Here is a 20,963-nt window from a genome sequence, read left to right as displayed (position 1 = left end):
AAGTACTAGTATATATTCTCTTTTTTTTTTACAATCAATGACAGCAATAAGATATGCTCAAGTTGTAATTCACAATGTATCCTTCCATACTTTATGAAAACTTATCTTACATGATAGTATTCAAAAAATATTCTATGATAGATTTACATAGAAAATCCATTTTATACCCTTAATAACACACACCATGTTAAAAACTATATATTATCTATAATACTTGGTTTAAATTTTAGTAATTAAAACTCTATTGATTTAATAAATTTGAAGTTTAATCTTTTGCAAATATATTACAATCAATGATAATACATTGTTTCAATAATATCATTTCAACTTGTTTATTGAATAAATTAATTATTACTACTTGTTTCCTCTTCTTTTTTTTTCTTCTTTATAGTATAAAAAGGGAGAGAATCTTTGGAGAGAGAGAGAATCAGAAAAAGGCAACAGAGAGGCGTATTTTTCAGAGCTGAACTTTGGGTCCTACGTACTTCACCCAATCATATTCGTCCACGTAGTCACATCTCACCCCATGCGCATTAAGATACATACAGGATCTATATTATACATAAATCTTTGTTTGAGTTAAGCAATTTGATTGATGAATAAAGATAATTAAGTTTTCTGTAACATTACTAATTTCTAAGCTTATTAAGATTAATTCTATGGAATAATTTGTAAAAGACAATTTAAAACTGTTTATTTGGGGAAAAAGATATACAAAGATTATACTTAGTACTTTACCAAGAACATAATGATAACAAGGGTCAACTTGTTTTTTTTTCTTTCACCTAGGGATATAGTAGAATCGCTTGCATAATTTTTAATTGGTGCCAAACTTGTCAAAACGATATTAATTGTGAAACATAAAAATAATTGTACTAGCAATATCTATAAACCTTTAATCTTTTGCACTTGCACATGTTATCAACTCAGCTTGATTCATTTTACCAAAAGAAAAAGAGAGGAAAGTCATATAAGGTGTGGCTTTAAAAAAAACTCTTTAGATTATTAAATCATGATTGCCAAAGTATCCTTTGATTAATAATAATACTATAGCATTTTACATTCATTCAGAAAAAAAAAAAAAAAAAACTATAGAATTAAGCTACAATTAGGAATTAAGTATGAAACAAAAGAAAAAATATGCCCTTTAACATATCAAAATCAAACTGTCGGTATCCAGCCGTTGTACTTTTAAATACGAACAAGAAAATGCCAACAAAGTTTTTCTTTTCTTGTTGTTGTTGTTGTTGGGCCCAATCGTAATAATGAACCATCATGAAAACTCAATTAACTACCAAACCATTTACAACTCTCACTAAAAAATTCATCTTCTTCAACCACCTTTCTCTAGTCTCTCTATACTTGGTCCCAACCAAACGTCTATTTTTAATCTTTCTTGACATTGTCTCAAGTAGTAACTATAGCTGCCTGCCTACCCTCCATAGTTAAAGTGTTGAAAATTTTGCCTTTTTAACGTTCAGGGGTAAAAAATAAATTGAAAGATCGAGATGGTGAAGATGATGACATGATGCAGTAGTACTGTAGTCCAATAGGCCCATAACGGGCCATTTTAGCTAAAAACTTCCAGCTAGTATTTGAGTTTCAGATATACACTAGTTAGTTATTCCTTCACCAAATATCCTTATGCAATAAAGAAACCATAGAGGCATAGAAGAGAATAATAGTAGGTAGAGTAAGTAAGGGAACCAGGGATACATATCCTTCAACATTAAAACTCCAAAACAAGATAGCAAGACGTCTCTACAACACTTGACACAAACTACAAAAGATAAGAAGAAACATACGTTTGTGGAAACCTTCACACAACAGTTCCACACACAGAGACTATACTTGTCTCCTTGTCTAACAAAACAACCCAAAGATAGTAGAGAGACAAAGCAACCAAGAAGCAGAGCATCAAAAGCAGAGCAGCAGCTTCTCCAGGTCCCTGATACAAATGTCAAAAACTTGTATAAATTACACATGCAGATTTTCTTAACTGGAAGAGCTTAAGAGAGCTTCAGGTTTTACCTGGTGAGCAGATTAGGCAGGATCACGAAACTTCAACGAGGCAAAGGTGTTCTAGGTAAGAACCTAAGGAATGCCTTTTCTTCACAATAAGTGGATTAAAGGTGAGACTGAAATGGCTTGAATCTAGATAAATCTTCTTTACCAGCAGAGATAGTCTAAGAGGGTCAGTAAAACTAGCCCTTCCCTTTTTCCCTTTCAAAAAAACAGGAAACGAGGCGAAGAGGAAGATCACTTAGCAGGAGAGTAGTTAGATTTACATCTTGTAAGGCTGGATCGAAGTGAATTAGAAGGTAGAGAAGTAGACTTAAAAAGAAAAAGATATGGACAGAGAGGGAGATACAGGACAAAGGTAAAACTAAGAACCCGAGAAGACGAAACTTGGACGAATGAAACAGAAACCCAGTATGATCAAAGGTTCTACTGCATATACATGCTAGCTAGATGCTATCTAACCCACTTAAGAAAAGAAGCCAAAGGGAAAAAAGACGACTCTAAGAAGAAACTAGACAAAGGGCAAAGAGGAAACACTAATGTTCAAGCATCACTACATGAACTTAGCATTCACCCAGTATATATGTTAGAGACTGGTAAAGTTTTGGCCATCCTATATACTACACCAAGAATCAAGTCTTCTCTTTTACGCGATATCAATCTGCTTCCTGAATGATTCTACCCACTATAACCAGCTGTCCCACCATTAATAACACCCCATCTGCGTAGGAGATCCAGTAGTAACTGCTGACCAACTCTGAGTCAAGACTGCTTACGTGTTCCTTTACCATTGCTATTGAAAGCTAAGAAGCAAACTCAAACCAACTTGGTGACTAACACCTTATTTCTATGTGCATAAAACTAAAACTAACCCCGTTCCCCTATAAAGGCTCCTGATCTTCATTCATCTGCAGCATCAAGCTCAAGATTGAGCATGCGACGCAGTGTCATAGTGGCAGAGACGGTACTACGAAAAGGATTGTCAGCAGATGAAGTTGGAGAAACCGGCGCAGACATGGCAACTTCACGGATATCAACAGCAGAGTCAGGAGCAGGAAAGGTCAAAGATACCGTCCTCTTTTGGTGGAGAGAAAACTTAGGAATGGGCACAGAAGCAGGCGGGGGCGAGTTGGAGTAAGTAGGTCCAGCCCAAAGCTCAGAGTAAGAAAGGCTTCTCCTTTTGTCAACAAATTCACTGGCACACCTACGGATCTGAGGACCTCTGCAGTTAGCAATTGGAATGGGACTAGTTCTTCTACCGCTGCCAACCGAAGGATGATTAAAAACCGGCAAAACAGACTTGGGAGAACGAGGAGACTGAACTTGAGGAAGAGCAGCTCCTTTCGCTAAAGTTGTAGAAGAAGAAGTTCTCTTTGGCCTTGGAAGCAAACCAACACCAGAATGAAAAGTTCTGCAATTGATTTGCCTGAAAGTTTTGGAAGGAGCTGATCTAAAACGATCATGATGAACAAGAGATCTCTTCCCATAATACTGATCCCTATGTTCCACAGCTACAATAAGCGTTTCCATTTCGAGATTAAATCACACACTGTCAAAAAGTAAGAAGCTTTCACTACCACAACAACTAGTCGCAAGAACACACTGATCAAAAATCTAAATCCTTTCACTCGTTTCTCAACCCGAAGCGTCTCTGAAGATCACAAAATCCGAAACCCCAGCTTGTTTCGAAAAGCTGAAGAAAAAGAAAAAAAAAAAAAAAGCAATTTCATTTCAAGCCACACAAATGGGGGAAACCAAAGTAAATGATCATCACATACGAAGAAGCAAAGCGAAATCAAAAGATTAGATCCTGAAAACACGAAGAGAGCTTCCATTGAGAAATTCACCTTGAAAAAGAGGTCCTTTTGATGAAGACGAATCGCGAAGATTGGTTTGTTCTTCACTTAGCGAATCAAAGATGTGTTGAAAGAGGGTATCTTCTTTCTATTAGGGTTTTTAAGCCTCCATGGAAACGAAGATCCTACGGATCTGAGAAATGAGGTTTGATGATGATAGAGAAGAAGAGAGAGAGAGAGCAGTTGTCTTTTTAAGTGAGTAGGCAGGCACAGTTACTTCATGATTCTGTTTACTTGAAATGACAAAATTACCCTTGACTTTATCCATTGAGCATTTGTCCTTTTCGTCTTTTACTCGACCAAAGTAATTAATTAACTATTTATAAACAAAAGTAAATTCGAGTATTAAAGGCATCGGGTCAAACTTAACTTAAGCGTCTTCCTCATTAATTTAATTCCATTATTCATGCATGAGAATTGAGAAGAGGACCCTCTTACGTCACTTTTTTTTCTTTAAATAGTGTATTTTTCATAACCGTTGTGTAATGTAAGTTTTTGATTAAAAAATAAATAAATTTTTTTCACTATGTATTTGAAACAATGGATGTCGTTTTCTTTCTCATTTATTTCTAAATCCAAGCACGATCATCAATTTGCTTCTTTAAATTTAAATGAGTTGTATTAATTTAGAAAAACGAGTAATTAGAGATTATGTATGGACCAGGTACTTTGGTAGGGTCTTCTAATGAAGATATGTACCACCAATGAAGAAAAAGATCCAGACATTGTATAGTTCCACAAATGTGGAATCATATAAACTATAATTGAATTTATTGAATAGAGGTTATTTTCTCAACTATATATAAATATATATGATGATCTGCCTGCAAATTCAGAAATTATTGCACTTCACAATTATAGAGATCCCCCAATAATATATATACATACAGACACAGTACTTGTTTGTTTCACAGTTCCAAAAATAGAATAATGATGACAATAATGGTGACGATGATATATAATCGGTGATATTTCATTTATGATGCTACTGCTTTTTTATTCTTCCAACTTTTTTAGAAGTTGATTACGGATGGAGTATTAATTACGAAAACGTTTAAATCCTTTTTGGAAAAAGTGTTTTAGCGTTTGTTCAACTTCAACCTCAAGAAACTACAACGCTTTGGAATTCCCCACACTTCTAGATCTTCTAAATGCGCATAACATTCATGTTTGGGTTTGTAAAGCTTTTGAAAGTTAAAGAATTAAAAGGTTGATTGGTTCATAAATTATAATTGATTTGAAATTCAAAATAAACTTATGTGTTGGAACTTGGAAACCAAAAAGGACGGTGGTGACTGGTAGTAAAAAGAGGTTGACTCTCTTGTACCACGGGTTAATCATCTTTTGAGACGAAGAGACATTTCTTAAACCGAAATGGAGAAGGTGTGGAATTTATATGGTTTATAAAAAAAAAATTATGAAAAGATATTTTTTTTTCAATTTTTATTTTAAAGATGGAAATTCATGTGAATAGTTCCTTTTTTTTTCATCTTCAAAATGAATAAAAAGATAAAATTTGAAACATTATTTAAAATTCAAATGGTCTTAACAAGTACGTCATTTAGTTGAAAACTTGTGAGTCTTAAGAGAAGCTGATTATATGATAAGGAGAAGTGAAGAGGTTCGCAATTTCTTTTGCACATGCGTTTTGCAGCTATCTCGGTTTGGTTCAACTTGGATTTAACTAATGTCGGTTATTCAACGATTTGGTCTGTTGAAAATTAAGAGAACGATCATCTGATGCTACTACTACTAAACAAACACTAACTTCAACTGAATCAGTTCACGTTATTTTTTTCTTTTGCATTTAAGTTTGTTAGTATTAGCGTTTGGTACACAAAAGTTATGTTTACGTTTACATTCAGTGTCTCTGTGTTCGTGAAACGTGTGTGTTTGTATCAGCGTGTGAGATTGTGGGTAGACAATTTTCGTTTGTGTTTTATGGTCACGTTTCGTGTATGTGGGTGTTCGTGTGTTAAGTGTTTTTATGTTTATATCAGTGTTAGCATTAGAGATGTGGGAGCAACTTAGTTGAAGTTTTGTTTAATCCTAAAGCAAACAATCCACCTGAGAAAACACAAAAAAACTTATAGTCAAACTTTAAACGAACTCATATATGCTACCTATCACAAAGTTAAACAAATGCAAATGCAAATCAATACTAAAATTGAAAGCTAAAAGAGAAACGAAACCAAAGCTTTTCTTTTCCAAAACCAAAAATAGTAAATGAAGACAAAATCGAATTAATAATACATGTACTTACTTGGAAAGAGTAGTGTTGAAGACGACGTGCCCCACAGAAGCTCCAAACATGCCCCTGATCAAACAAAAAAACGTATCATATAGTTAAAATAGGTAAGTAGAGACCTCAAAATGATGTTGTATAAAGTCAAGTTTTAGATGACAAAGTCATTATTTCAATGTTGTGGTTTATATAAACATTAACTCAGTATAGTAAAAAACAGAGTAGAAACCATAGTATGTTGAAAATTCATGAGATCTCAACTTCTCTACAGCATAAACAAACATATGAATTTAGAGCTTTGATGAAGGGGTAAAAAATTACCTGATCAATAGCTGCCGGTTCAGGCGTGTCTCTACTACAACAATCAAAACAGAAGCAACACCAATATAATATTGAAAAGAGAAAACGAACATTTACACACCAAAGATGCTTTATTCGAAAAACATATCAGATGAACAATTAAGAGTCTTTGAAATAAATAGAACTTGCAAGTACAATTGGATTCAAAGTTCAGATACTTACATGCTTGAAAAGAGGTTGAATTTCCAATTTCTATTATGTTTTCTGCAAATAAAGTCATAAATTTGTTAGGCCAAAGTCATATACAATGTGAAGAAAGACATACAAAATTTTAAAATTTGAATTCTACAAAAGGTACTAAAGATATATGTGAAGAAAAATTTCAGGGGATTGCAAGCTGTAAGTGCCCCTAAATGAGATTTGTTTGGTACCTAGCTACCACTAATTAATAATATTGAGTATCAAAAAGCAATATACAACGGGTGTACCTGAGAAACAAAAGTCTTCTTCTTTCTTTTTCAGAGACAAAAGCTGCTGAAAGCTCTGCTCCTTCTTAGAAACAAACAGTTAGAGGATTCAGAAACATACCTGCTCGTTCAGCTAATCCTGCTGCACCAGAAGTTACCAAAAAGCTAGAGTCTCCACAACCATACCAGTACAAAACAATTCAAACACAACCAGTAACACAATGATATTAAAATCGAGGGAGAGAAGTCGAACCTGAGAAAGATCATGTACACGCTCTAGTTCTTGGGCTTCTGAAGCTAAAAAAAGTATAGATTAGTAATAACTCATAACAGTTATATAAAAGATTATGTGATCAAATTCAAGATCAAATCAAGGGAATATATTATACCTTGTTAAAAAAGAGGGAAGGGAAGAGATACTTACCTGATCAAAAGAGAATATTGAATGTGAATCATGTTGTCTCAGTCCCAGCAAAACCAGCCGTAATTAAGGACATATAGTCTCCATCAGTTAGCAGAACATTGAATATGATACTTTCTCTCCATCAGTTAGCAGAACACTGACTTTTATAGTTTAAGCAGATAATTGAATTTCTCCAGACAACACTGTACAAGTCTGAACTTAGCAGAAATTGAAGTTTTTTTTATAGCAGATTATATTGAATTTTAAAGATGCTGCCAGCTTCAGCACAATATCTTTGATCGGACAACAGAGCTTTCCAATCTTACAAAGGCATTAAACAAGCCTTAAAAGGACTTTTACTCTCCATCAAATTAGCAGAATATTGAATTGTACTCCATATAATTTAAGCAGAGAATTGAATTTCTCAATTTCTCAGGACATCATTGTCCAAAGCCTTAATAGAGGCTAATCTTAGCAGAGATTGAAGTTAATGTCAAGCTGTCCCAGCTCAGCAAGACAATAGAACTCATATTAGTAGAGATTGATATCTCCAATCTTGGGATGTAGTTTTGAAAGGCTTTTACTTACAGTCGTAATATCTCTGCCCCAAGAACATCTAGCTTCTGTTATCAAGCTGTCCCAGCCCCAGCAACCACAAGTCCTACAAAAGAACATTTTTTTTTTCTCTCCATCAATAATTAGCAGAATATTGAGTTCTATATATTTTAAGCAGAGCATTGAATTTTCTCCAGAAAATCACTGTACAAGTCTGATCTTAGCAGAGACTGAAGTTTTCTGTAACAGAGATATTGAATGTTCACATCAAGGCCAAGCCATATATTAACCAAGCCCTGCTTTGTAGACTGTATCTTTTCCTCTCCATCAAATTTTGCAGAACATTGAATTATTGTATAAGCAGAGAATTGAAACTTTCTTATAGATATCATTGTCCAAAGGACTTTTTACTCTCCATCAAATGAGCAGAAATATTGAATTGTAACTCCATATAATTCATAGCAAAGATATTGAATTGTGACTCCATATAATTCATAGCAGAGATATTGAATTTTTCTAAGGACACATTATGGTCCAAGCCTTAACAAAGACTGATCTTTTAGCAGAGATTGAAGTTTCTGTCAAGCTGTCCCAGCCACAGCAAGACAGTAGAGAATGTATTGACAAGCCTTTTTTGGTTCTTACGGACGCGGACAATGTCCCCAAGTTAGAAACCGGACAAACACAATCATATAATGTGTAGTCCCTTTCCTTTGGGTTTTTGAAGAAAACATCAAAACTTGAAAACAAAACAAACTAAAACCGAGAACAAGAAGAAAGGATCAATCTTTTTAAGAAATACAAGTTTTGAAATTCAAAACCCTAAGATTGAAATCAAAAGTTTAATAGAGGGGGTTTTTGATTTACGAACCTTTTATTCGAAAACTTTTGAAAATCTGAATCTCTGTAACAAAAAGGTTTCGAATTCAAAAGAGGGAAACAATATAATCAGAAGCCCTAAGACGAACAACATAACGAAAAAGAGAGGGCTTTTGGATTTTGCTTAACGAAAAACCAAATCAAAGTTTTAATTTTTTAAAAGCGTTCGATCGAAATCTAAGAAAAAAATACAATTACAAAACTACCAAACCCCAAAACTGAAGAAAAAAAACACAAAAGAGAGGTTTGGTTATGCAAAATCAAGAAGAACCCTAAATCAAATTCATCTGAAGCTGAAAAAAAAAACAAAAAAAAACAAAACCTTGTACAGACGACGAAGATCTTCCCGAATCGCTCTAGAGAAGAGATCGACGAAAGAGAATCGCAATTGCGAAAATCGCTAGCGAAAGATAGATTTGAATCGCAACCTTTTTTTTTTTTTTTAACACCACATCGCAACCTCTGTCTTTACATGCTCTTAATTTGACCGTTACAAAATTAAAACGAAACTGGGCTTAGTTTTTATGGGCTTATAAAATATCGGCTTATGGGCTTGTAAAGTATTGGTCCGTATCTTGGTCTTACGCTCTATATAACGGAATTTTTCAAGTTTGTGTTACGGTGAAAAGTGACAACTAGTGTATCTTCGAGTTTAATTCATAGATTAGTCTATGACTATGAGTATGAGAGTTTAGAAGTAGAAAAAGGTGGTCACTGAGTTCTAGTGATTAGGATTTTTTCTTTTTCTTTTTCAAAAATTGCAATGGCGTGTAAAATATATACTATTTTTTTACAATGAATTATACTGTTAACGAAAAAGATTAGATCTCTCTGTGTTCAGCACGTGAAGTGTTTATCTGCTGTAAGTAAATTCAGTAGGATGATAATCCCATGCTGACTACAATCAAGAAGCCCATCAAAGAAGACTTGTTTGATATAGAGGGACAAACGCATAATCTGTGAATCATATCAAGTGATATCCTAAATAATTGATTGTTTCTACAGTCTTAGAACTTAGTGAATGCCCTTTAAATACAATCATCGGACCTAAGAACAGTTGCATATACCTAAAGTCAGAATCTTTAACACAAAACGCAATCATGCAGTACATAGCAGATTAAAGCATAAACTATGAAGCACATTACCGGGCAAGTAGCAAACAACAGTATATATGGATGCAAATAAGGAACAGTCTCTACAATATAAAAGCATAAGATGAGTGAGAGTGCCCGCACAAGTAGCAGCATGAAGCAAAACAAAAATCAATCATCAGCTCCATCAGTCTTTGTAGCACCAAAAGGGTCATGATTAGGTCCCAACTCTTCTCCCATATGGCGCTGCACAAGCCGCTGCAGATCAGACATAACCTTAGCCTCGCGCTTGGCCTTCTCCTCGTAGTTAAACATGGCCAATGCCCGTTTGTCTTCGGCACTGTAAACCTGGTTTTCCTTTCTAATACGGATAGCATTCATCCTTTGATGCCTACTTCCACTCATAACATAACCAAGATCCTCAAACTTCTGAATCTCTTCAGCGTTAAGACCCACTTCTCCTCTACGTGGGATACGTTTACCTTGCTGAACATACTGTGCTATAGCATCTCCTTCACCAGGTCTTAAAGCACCACCATAACTGATGTGACCTTCAGCTTTAGGTAATGGCATTGGACCAACATCAGCGTCTTCCTCTTCTTCATCAGGAGCTGAAGATTTCTTCTTCAGCTCAATCATCTCTTTGAACTTCTTCAACTCCTCTTCATCAAGTTCAACTTCAGTATTCTTCACCGTTTCTTCTACTTGCATCTTCGAATCATCCTCAGTACCATCGCTTTCAGTCTCTGACTTTGTTATCTTTTCCTTGCTTCGTTTCGAGCTAGAACCCGAAGATCTCTTCCTCCTCTTGCTCTTTGACTTGGACTCTTCCTCCCCAGAAGACGAAGCACTAATCTCAGATTCCTCCGCTTTACTATCCTCATCGCTGCTCTCATCAGAGTCACTGTATCTCCTCTTCTTCCTATGACTTCGCTTTTTCTTACTACTACGACTGCTTCTACTTTTCTTCTTCTTAGAAGTCTTTCTCCTTCTTCTCCTATCTTCCTCTTCCGAAGCACTCTCACTCCCTTCAGATTCACTATCACTATCATAAGATCTCCTACGCCTACTACGCTTAGACCTAGAGCTCTTCTTCCCTTTCCTCTTCCTAGATCTCAAACCATCAGATTCAGATTCCGAATCCGACTTCCCAGATTCAGATTCAGATTTACCTTTCCTATCTTTCCCTTTCTCTTTATCGTCCTTCTCGCCGCCGTTCCTGTCCAAAACCTCGTCGGCGTTATCATCGGAATCCTCGTTCGGATCTCTAGGTGGACTCGGTGTGTTCTCCCAAAAGCAGAACTTGGCTGATTTCCTCATCTTGAGCCGCTTATGCCTTCGATACTCCTCGTGACTCAGTCCTTTCATCTCTTCATCGGATTCTGAATCAGATCTCCTTCTGTTTCGATAGTCTCGATCCAAATAGCCTTGATTCTTCCCAAATCTCCTCGGGAGAGAGTTCATCGTCATTCTCACAAAGCCCTAATCCAGACCGTCGCTCCGACGACGATAAGAAAAATATCAAAAATCTTTTCAGATGTGTTGGGAAAAATTAGGGCTTTGAGTCAACATTATATACAAGCCTTTTTACTTATTGGGCCATTAAACAATTAAGCCCAATATAAATGATTCACCACTGAAAAAACACATACAGTATTTGTTTAATTATTATACAAAGAACCCACACATTTTAATTAGAGACAATTGAGTCCTTTATCCTTATCCGTCGTCTTCAGATGGCAAGTCTCTCCATCTCCGCCGTGGCTCTGCCTCCGTTTCGGCTCCAGACACAGGCTCGTCTTACGAAACTCAGCTACCGAACGCGCCTTCACTCTTTCAATTTCGAACCAATAAGGATTAGCACGAAGATTAGAAGTTTGGGTGGGAATCGGAGAGAGCCCAATGATTCGAGGTTCGTCAATGAAAGTGGCGTAGTTGATGACATGGAAGGTCTCTTAGACAATCTATCTCTAGAATACGACTCCGTTTGGGACACTAAACCCTCTTGGTAAGTCTCAATCAAGTCCCCAGTTCAATTTATTTCAACTAGTTTGGATTTGGTGTTAAGATTGCTGGTTCTAAACATGGGTCTAGAGCTTAGATAGAGAGTTTGTTCGTAGAGTCATAAGGTCATTTCTAAAGCTCTAAGTGGACCAATCCTTAATCTTGGTTAGCAAATTATGCCTACCCAAGAACCTTTTTTGAATGAAGCTGAATTAATTAATTGATTGATGCTACTTAGAACAAGTCTTACCAAATTCCATTTTCATGATTTGTGTTGTGGTTCTTCACTCTGTTTTGGAAGCTAGAAAAGACAAAATTTTGAATCTTTGGGTTAGGAAGATAGTGAAGAACCAAAATACAGATTATGTGATCGTAGTTGGGTTAAGAAGAGATTCAAAACCTTCTTAACAACGACAACTTTGGATATCTATTTGATCTGGTGTGTATTTGCAAACAAGAACGTTAGACGTTTTTTAGGGCCTAGGGTTCTTCCTTTTCTTGAGATAGGGTTTTGAATATGCCTTGGCTTTGTTTCTCAGGTGTCAGCCATGGACGATAATGCTAACAGGTGTATCAATAGTGGCATGTAGCTGGCTAATACTACACTCGGTCGTCGTTTCATCGCTTGCTGTTGGTTCAATTGGCGCTTGGTGGTACATTTTCCTTTATAGCTACCCAAAGGTGTGAATGAATCTGTTTAAACTTTCCTTTTTAGTCTAGTTACTAAAATCTGTTAATGACTTTAGTCTGAGTGAAGGAAAGTAAATATCTTGTTATAATATCTTCACACGATGCTAGTTTCTGTAATCTTAGGGAAACAAGCCTTACTCTGATGGTTTTGTGTTCTTTGGTTTTTTCAGTCGTATTCAGAAATGATTGCTGAAAGAAGGAAAAGAGTATCTGATGGCTTTGAAGATATATACGGCAAAAACAAGACTTAATAGTAGGATCTTCCCCAATCCTCTCTACATAACATTCGTTTCTTGCATAAATCTTTCCCTCTTGTATAATAACAGTCATCTATGGGTTTTAGCTCACTTCAGTCACAGGCTCACACAGCTGTTTGGGATACAAACTACAAAGCTCTTGATTTCAATTCAAACACCCACGATGAATGTAGTGGGCATTATAAAAATCGAATTGAACCGAGATTGTTTAAACCGAAAAACCAAACCAACTATACTGAAAAGTGACATCAAACATAATTGGAATTCGAAGTACATAAATCATCTAAACCGAAGAAAAACGAGACTATAGTTCGAAGTAAGCAAAAATACATGTGTTCAAATTTATAAAATCAAACATAAAAAATTACTAATACTTTTTAATGATTTTTTCTTAAAATGATACTTACTAAAATTTGATAATTTTTTCAACTAAAATAAATTTCATTGTTGGACATTCCGTTTGATAATCACATTTAACTATCTATTTCTATCGTAAAATCGTATTTTAATTCACTTCTTCATAGATTAGAGTTAACATATTTAATAAGAAAAATAATATGAGCATCATATGAGATAATATATGTATATTGTTTAGTATTTTTTTTTAACAATAAAATAATCAGTAAAAAATCAATTAACATCCACAAAAATTCAATTAACATCTTATTAATTTAATAATTTATGAATTTCTGAATTATGCAGTATATTTTCTTATTAGTTGAAGTTTTATAAATGAACAAATATTTATTGTTTATTAATTTTTGTGCTTAACCGAAAGAGAAAGTACAAAGGAAGTACAATTTAAATATCTATACCATCATAATAAACCATATTTTAAGTTTTACATCTTAATGCATAGAACTATTTAAGCACATTCGCAAATTTTCAATGTTAATAAAAATGAAATTAATAATTATTTAAAATATTATACTTACATTTTACATCATTTTATATGATTCTTTTTGCGCACGTTGTACGAGTGGAAATACACTAGTATTATATTTTAAATAAAATTGAGCACAACTTAGACCGGATAAGCATTTCCTAGAAGAGTCTTATTTTTCTTCTTGGATTGACTCAACACTCAAGCTTCTCCCATTTCGTCTTCAACGATACAGATACAGACAGTATTTTGAGCGCTTCGTCCCTCAGCGTACCAAACTTTACCATTCTGAAAAGGCCTGGATCGAAGACTAGGAACATTCTTTCCCTAATTACATGCTAAAGGCACGTTTCCAGGATTGTGTTTTCAGTTGATGTCAGGAAAGTATGTCTTTATTAATTCGAGTAATTTTATAATGCAGACTGAGGAGTGCCTTAACAAGGAGAGGGAGAGAGCCATTCACTACCTTCATTTTAGCACTGTGCCCAAGCTAGTTCATGTTAGTTATAATACGTTATCTACAATGTTTGCTGAAAATTTCACCTTTTAACTTAGAATATATGTTTATTTTCTGACAGTACTTTGAACAGGATACAAGCGTATTTCATAATTAGCAGTGATACTGATTGGCTTGCTTGTTTATTTCTGAATGATGCAGGCACTACTAAATCAATTGTTGGTTATGGCTCCGAAAGAGCTTCAAGAAGAAGAGCACTCAGGGTGCCTTGCATTGCTAAAAATTAACAAGGAAATACAGCTTTTGTGTGTTATAATTATATTGTTAACTGATTATTATCTCAAATTCTCTTTTCAATGAAGCATTGCTATATACTTTCAGATGGATGATCTCTCCAGATTGTACAATCTTTATCATAAAATTCCAGACCGGCTGGAAGCTTTTTCAGACATATTCTGGCAGGTTTTTATTACTAGTTAATTTTCTACATGACATAAATTTTGATTCTCATTTTTACTTTGCTACATACAGCATATGACTGCAGAAGGCAATGCCCTTATAAAACAAGTCCAAGACGCAGCAGCTAACCATGTTCATATTATTTTACTTGTTACATTCAAACACTCAAATTTTTTTTGTTTATACTACGTTTTTGTGGAAATGCATAAAGTTGGATTGCTGAGTTGCAACTTGCAAGCTGTTTTATTAATGGTTGATTGCAGGAACGCAAAAAAATATATCATTTCCATGTTATATTTTTCATTAAAATTAGAAAGAAAGACAATACGAATAGGATTTTCACAAATAAGTTGTTTAGGTCTCCGAGCGTTATTTCCCATAGCCGTAGTTGATAAGATGGAAGGTCTCTTAGACAATCTATCTCTAGAATACGACTCCGTTTGGGACACTAAACCCTCTTGGTATGTTTTAATTAAGTTCCTTATTCAATTTAATTACCTTTCTATTACTTTTAGGTAATCTTGGGAAAAAACAACGTTTGTCAATGACTTATTCGACATTTGGGAAATTATTAGAAACAAGTAAACCAATTGATAAGTCCACACAGAAAAGCAATTGCTTACCTCAGTATATAAGTCATTCACAACCAGCTGGATCCACTGAATGCTTCCCATAGAACAGACTATGCCACCGTTAAGTCTCCTACAGAAACACATCATGCTTATTACAATGACTCATCAGAGGGTAAAAATATTTTGGGGAACATTATCTTATACTGTTTCTAAGACCTAACAAATCGTATTAATAAAACAATTTGTTTATATGAATTACAGAAGAACAAGATGAACAAGTTTACAATTGTTCAAGTGCCGAGGAAAATTACGCTGAAGACTCTGATGTAGAAGTAGATGATGCATAAGTGTTGGCTGAAGTTAAGAAAAAGTTGTACTACTTAAATATTATTAAGCATGATTTTCAGAAGTTTTTTAGAGATGCTGTCTCACCAAAGGCAGAACCTGCAAAGAAGAAAACTGGTAAGTAGAAAATACACTTATAACAAATTTAAGGCATTTTGATGTTGTAATTAGAATAACATGTATAAAAGGAATAGTTCATTCTTTAGCAGGTACAAAAAAAGACACATAAATATCTAGACCATGGTGACCCAACATACAAGAATGCAAGGAAGCCTATTTTCACTTTGTGTTGTTGCGAAGGACAGGTCAAACTTCCATTTCTACAGAAAACACCAGAGTTGTTGGTCGCCTTACTCACCAACAATGATGAGCTAAGCAGACATTTTAGAGAAAATATCAGAGCTTATAACATGATTTTTTCGTTTACTTCACTTGGTGGGAAGTTCGAGAAGTGTTGTGCACGAGGACATGAACCTAATATGTTTCAACTACAAGGGGAGAACTATCACTTGATGGGTAGTATGCGTCCTGAGGATGGTGAACTCCCTAAGTTTCAACAATTGTACATTGTTGATACTGAAAATGAAGTTGATAATAGAGCAACTATTATGAAGTATGGTTAATTTCATTATCAGTATTTGCGTAAATTTCTATTGCGTTTTATAATTTACAGACCTAATCGTGTCTAAATTATGTAATGTGTATTTAACTAAGTTCATGTAATTTGGCAGCAAAGGAAAAGACACTGCAAAGTATAAGAAAAAACAGAAACTCAGAAGGGAACTAATCGAACAAATTATGAAAATGTTGGATGATGTGAATCCATACGTCAACACCTTTAGATCAACAAGAGACAGGTTCAATACAAATCCGCATGAAACTTTCCATATGAGGATAGTTAGTAGTCGTGAAAAGGATGGGAGGACGTACAACATACCAACAACATCTGAAGTAGCTACGTTGATTCCTGGAGATTTCAATTTGGAAATGGATCATCGTGATATTGTTGTTCAGGCAAAATCTGGTGAACTACAAAGGATAAGTGAATTGCATATCTCTCATCTAGCATTACAGTATCCCTTATTATTTCCTTATGGAGAGGATGGTTACATGCTTGGAATTGAAAAAGAGCATTCAAAAGTGGGAAGGGTTAAGAGTAAAAAGAAAGAAAACAAATTAGCATGAGGCAGTTCTTTGATTTTCGAATTCAGGAGAGAAAAAACGAGTCAAGGACCCTTCTGCATTCTAGATGCTTATTCCAGCAGTTCTTGGTTGATTCTTATACTGCCATCGAGAGCAACCGGCTTGGTTACATCAAATACAATCAAGCGAGTTTATGGGCAGAGAATTATAACACTGTAAAGAAGGCGGCAGAAGCTGGAAATGTAGATATGAATGAGCAAGGGAGGCAGTTTTTTTTACCAAATTCATTCACTGGTGTTCCTACATATATGCGAGAAAACTATTTAGATTTAATGGCTATATCTAAACACTTTGGATTTCCTGATCTTTTTATAACTTTCACATGTAATCCAAAGTAGCCAGAACTAACTAGATTTTTTCAGGAGCGCAAATTGAATGTCGATGATAGACCAGACATCCTTTGTAGGGTTTTTAAGATGAAGCTTGATTCCCTTATGCATGATTTAACCAAACGACATATATTAGGGAAGACTGTATCTGGTAATTCCTAAATTTTTGGCAATGTTTAATTTGTTCTATACCGTGAGATATGAAGATCGACATCTAATCTCTTTATATATTTATCCTATCTACAGCTATGTATACCATTGAGTTTCAGAAAAGAGGTTTGCCACATGCGCATATACTGCTATTCATGGACCAAAAGCACAAATTTCCTAAGACAAAAGATATAGATAAAATCATATCTGCAGAAATTCCAGACAAGAATGAAGAACCAGAGCTTTATGAGCTAGTGAAGGACATGATGATCCATGGACCATGTGGTGCTGTTAATCCGAAATCACCATGTATGGAGAATAGGAAATGTACTAAATTATTTCCTAAGAAGTATGCTTAGGACACTACTGTCGATAAGGAAGCTTTCCAGTGTACAAAAGAATGGAGACAACTAATTATGTAGAAAAAAATGGATTCAAATGTGATAACAATTATGTTATCCCATACAATAAGAAGCTGTTGTTACGCTATAGAGCACACATTAATGTCGAGTGGTGCAACCAAGCTGGATCCGTAAAGTATTTGTTTAAATACATTACAAAAAGTCAGGACCGTGTAACCGTTGCTGTTTTGCCAAATATGCCAGAGGAAGATGAAGATGAGTACAAAACTGGAGAGGTTCTAGGGAAAGAGAATAAGAAACCAGACAATAAAATTGAAGATTATTTTGATTGCAGGTAGTTTTTCTAATTCATTGTGGATTTTGTTTTCTCTTTAATATTAGAGTTTTAACAATTTTTCATGATTATCACATATGCTTTTCTTTTATCTATCATGTATGTGTCTGCATGTGAAGCAGCATGGAGGATTTTTAAATTTAATATTCATTACCAGTCTACACCAGTTGTTAAACTAAGTTTTCATCTAGAGGGTGAGCATCTTATTTATTTCAAGGGTGATGATGAGGCTGAAGCAATTATGAATCGAAAAACCGTCGATAACTCCATGTTTCTAGCATGTATGGATCTTAACAAGGTTAGTGATAACAGGATTTTCACCCAGGGTATCAATTCCCTGTGCAGTTGTAGTACAAAGGGTTATCAATCCAAATGGTTGTTATGCTAGTAGATAAGATATGATCATAAGCAAGCAAGTCAAGCCAAGCAAAATTGGGGTTTAATCTAACAATCCTAAAATAATTAAAACAAAGTAAATAAGCAAGAACCACACGACTTAAGCACTCGATGCAAGCATACGAGTATCGGAACGAGTGGGTGATCAGGTGACAGGAGTAATCAAGAACACAAATATGAACAGCTCGAAGGTGTACACGAAGCTGGTGATTGGGTACCAGTTCGAGTAAGGGGTCGAGTTATTAGATAAAGTTAAACAATCAAGATAAGAAAGCTTCTAAGGATGGGGTAATCGACTCCTAAGTGTTCCTGACCAATTTGGGATGTCTTACATGCCTCATGCAAATATTCCCTAGACAATGAATCTCTAAAATCTTGTTAAAACACTCTTGTGATAGAAACAATCAACCTTGATCACTTCCCTACCCAACTCTCGTTGGAGAAACATGACCAAGGAGGTAATACAAACTGATTCATTATTGTCAATAAACTCCTTACACATCTAATCTCTTAGGCTAATTGAGTAAATCTCTAGCATTGATTGATTCAAGCATTTCAACTACATCTCTCAATGGCAAAACACCCTAGATCTAGTCTCAACCTCTCGGTATGAAAATAGCATTAAGAACACTAATCTAGAAAGGAATTTATATAACATAAACAATCAAGCTAAGACATCCTAACTGATCAAGAACACATATTTGTCTGTCTCCTCCCTAGAAACTTTGTTTCACTACTCAGATCTCATTGCAGAAAAAATAAAAACACAAATAAACAAAAATTGCATTGTATTGAAAATAGAATAAAAGTAGAAGAGTATAGAATCGAAAACTAAGAAGAATAGCAAAAATAAATTAAAATAAATCCTAACAAAGTAGAAAAGGTGTTTGAGTCGCTCAAAATCTCTCTCAGAAGCTCTCGGTCTCTGTGTAGAGTGTTTGCGGCATCCCCGGGCGAGAGGAAGAAGAGGGGGGTTTATATATGGAAACCCTTTTAACCTAGCTCCCCAGTCCTACCCGAGGGTCTGCTCGATGGGGTGCACGAGGATAAGGTCGGGTTGTTCCTCAGGTAGGTCTTCGGGTTGTTCTTCCTTCTCTTGGATCTTCCTCGATCGGGTTGAGGTTCGGACTGTTCTTCCTGCTCAATAGCTCCTTTGGGTACATGCTCGGAGTTGACCTTGTTTCCCCCCATTTTATGCTCTAAAGCACCTGTTTTCATCCAAAATGCGCAAATGCAAGAATGTAACACCCTAAATGGCCTAAATGCAAATTCCTAAAGTTAATGACCTTAAAATGTTAAGGTTAGGGTATATATAATGCAAAATATGGACAAAAAACGATGCCTAAAACATGTAAATTAGAGAGTTATCACACCCCCAAACTTAAATCTTTCTAGTCCTCTAGCAAGGAAGTAGGAGGATGAGGTTTAAAATTGGTGACTCATAACCTTATAGTACCAAGCGAAGGATTCAAGCTATAGTCCTTTGAAACGACCCGACCCGTTTTTTTTAAATAATAAATAATAATAATAATAAATAATGAACACGTCTGAGTCCTATCCCTATCCAGGTTTCCTTCCCGTGGCTTGCGTAAGACACACAATGTCCCAACAACCACATACTCCCTCACTAGAATACCTCATGACCACACAAGGATCATATACATGCCGCAAGGGACGCCACAAAGGCCAACAAATGTCTTAAACAAGACCGCCACCAAGGCCAAACAAATGTCCTAAACAGGACCGCCACCAAGGCCACTCGTTCCGAAGGACCGTCACAAAGACCACTTGTCCCGAAGGACCGTCACAAAGATCAATTGTCCCGAAGGACTGTCACAAAGACCAATTGTCTCAAAGCCCCCACAATTGGCTAAACAGCCTGCCACAAAGGCCACACAATTGGCTAAACAGCCCGCCACAAAGGCCACACAATGTCTCAAAAGACCGCCCCACACAGGCACAATGACTCAATAGTCCGCCACGAAGGCCACGAAAGCCCCTCCAAGGCTCACATCCACTAAAAATGGATAAATTCTAACTCACATATAACATTCCATTTTTAGAACTTTCACTCAAAACCCTGCCTCACGGGAACTTCGTACCCCGAACACCACCTCATCTTGTTTCTTAGTCGCACAACCAACCACCCCAAGCGACCAAGTAAACAAGAGAGATGGGCTGGAATACTCCATTCCCGCTCTAGCCATGGATTACAACTAGGACCAGGCTAGACAAGCTCAAGTCGCGGCTTGCTTCTCATACCACTTCTTAAACATTGCCTTCATCCTCGCCTCTGGTCCCCAAGTCTGCTCGTCAACACCATCAGAGTCCCAAAGGACTCTCATCAAAGGAATCTTCTTCTTCCGAAGTTCCTTGATCCTCCTCCCGAGAACCCTCACTGGTCTCGCCTCCAAAGTCATGTTAGGCTGAAGATCTTCAGGAATCTTAGCCAACATCTGATCATCCTCACGGAGACACTTCCTCAACATAGAAACATGGAAAACCTTGTGGAACGCACGCATAACCTCAGGCAACTCCAGCCTATATGCTGCCGGTATATGGGTCCGTTCAGAGTGATTGTGCGGGTGGGACCGGCAAGCTCCCACAATCAATATGCAAACGTATCCAGTCAGTTCTTACAAGTTTTTGGTGGGATGGCCCAGATGAGAAAAGGAAAATATCGTGGATATCATGGAAAAGTCTT

The 20,963-nt window shown here is 35.9% G+C and overlaps 3 protein-coding genes and 1 long non-coding RNA gene across 8 annotated transcripts; 1 reads left to right on the top strand and 3 right to left on the bottom strand.

Annotated features, from left to right (window-relative positions):
• Positions 1-1,698: 1,698 nt before the first annotated feature.
• LOC104737490 (uncharacterized) lies at positions 1,699-4,110 on the bottom strand. The gene is made up of 3 exons (XM_010457688.3): positions 3,870-4,110; positions 2,032-3,715; positions 1,699-1,948 (listed from the first exon to the last, which is right to left on the bottom strand). The coding sequence occupies exon 2, from the start codon at positions 3,550-3,552 to the stop codon at positions 2,923-2,925; it is 630 nt and encodes a 209-aa protein (XP_010455990.1). The 5' UTR covers positions 3,553-3,715; positions 3,870-4,110; the 3' UTR covers positions 1,699-1,948; positions 2,032-2,922.
• Positions 4,111-4,709: 599 nt separating this feature from the next.
• Positions 4,710-8,568, bottom strand: LOC104737489 (uncharacterized). Of its 4 annotated transcripts, none has more exons than XR_759740.3 (7): positions 7,315-8,568; positions 7,144-7,187; positions 6,912-7,029; positions 6,646-6,687; positions 6,445-6,478; positions 6,142-6,195; positions 4,710-5,945 (listed from the first exon to the last, which is right to left on the bottom strand). It is a non-coding gene; the product is annotated as an uncharacterized LOC104737489 (long non-coding RNA). The 4 variants fall into 4 exon arrangements; XR_015577736.1 differs by having other exon boundaries at positions 6,912-7,055; positions 7,144-7,181; XR_015577735.1 differs by having other exon boundaries at positions 5,643-5,945; positions 6,912-7,055.
• Positions 8,569-9,791: 1,223 nt separating this feature from the next.
• Positions 9,792-11,359, bottom strand: LOC104737488 (uncharacterized). The gene has a single exon (XM_010457687.3). The coding sequence runs from the start codon at positions 11,286-11,288 to the stop codon at positions 9,990-9,992; it is 1,299 nt and encodes a 432-aa protein (XP_010455989.1). The 5' UTR covers positions 11,289-11,359; the 3' UTR covers positions 9,792-9,989.
• A 94-nt stretch (positions 11,360-11,453) lies between these two features.
• On the top strand, positions 11,454-12,957 carry LOC104737486 (uncharacterized). Of its 2 annotated transcripts, XM_010457685.3 has the most exons (3): positions 11,454-11,826; positions 12,362-12,503; positions 12,683-12,957. In XM_010457685.3, the coding sequence occupies exons 1-3, from the start codon at positions 11,555-11,557 to the stop codon at positions 12,761-12,763; spliced, it is 495 nt and encodes a 164-aa protein (XP_010455987.1). In that variant the 5' UTR covers positions 11,454-11,554; the 3' UTR covers positions 12,764-12,957. The 2 variants fall into 2 exon arrangements, with proteins under 2 accessions (XP_010455987.1, XP_087338506.1); XM_087482380.1 differs by lacking the exon at positions 12,683-12,957 and having other exon boundaries at positions 11,491-11,826; positions 12,362-12,598.
• Positions 12,958-20,963: the final 8,006 nt, after the last annotated feature.

This window comes from Camelina sativa, chromosome 13, assembly GCF_030686135.1.
Source record: "Camelina sativa cultivar CO46 ecotype springtype chromosome 13, ASM3068613v1".
NCBI lineage: Eukaryota > Viridiplantae > Streptophyta > Magnoliopsida > Brassicales > Brassicaceae > Camelina > Camelina sativa.
The sequence above is the reverse complement of the archived record's forward strand: the minus strand, read 5'-3'. Positions and strand labels throughout refer to the sequence as shown.

Excerpts from the sequence above, each read along its gene's own strand:
- LOC104737490 (XM_010457688.3), bottom strand. The coding sequence starts at position 3,552 with ATGGAAACGCTTATTGTAGCTGTGGAACATAGGGATCAGTATTATGGG.
- LOC104737488 (XM_010457687.3), bottom strand. The coding sequence starts at position 11,288 with ATGACGATGAACTCTCTCCCGAGGAGATTTGGGAAGAATCAAGGCTAT.
- LOC104737486 (XM_010457685.3), top strand. The coding sequence starts at position 11,555 with ATGGCAAGTCTCTCCATCTCCGCCGTGGCTCTGCCTCCGTTTCGGCTC. Across the intron at positions 11,827-12,361 it reads TGGGACACTAAACCCTCTTG|GTGTCAGCCATGGACGATAA; the intron begins GTAAGTCTCAAT and ends TTTGTTTCTCAG. Across the intron at positions 12,504-12,682 it reads TCCTTTATAGCTACCCAAAG|TCGTATTCAGAAATGATTGC; the intron begins GTGTGAATGAAT and ends TGGTTTTTTCAG.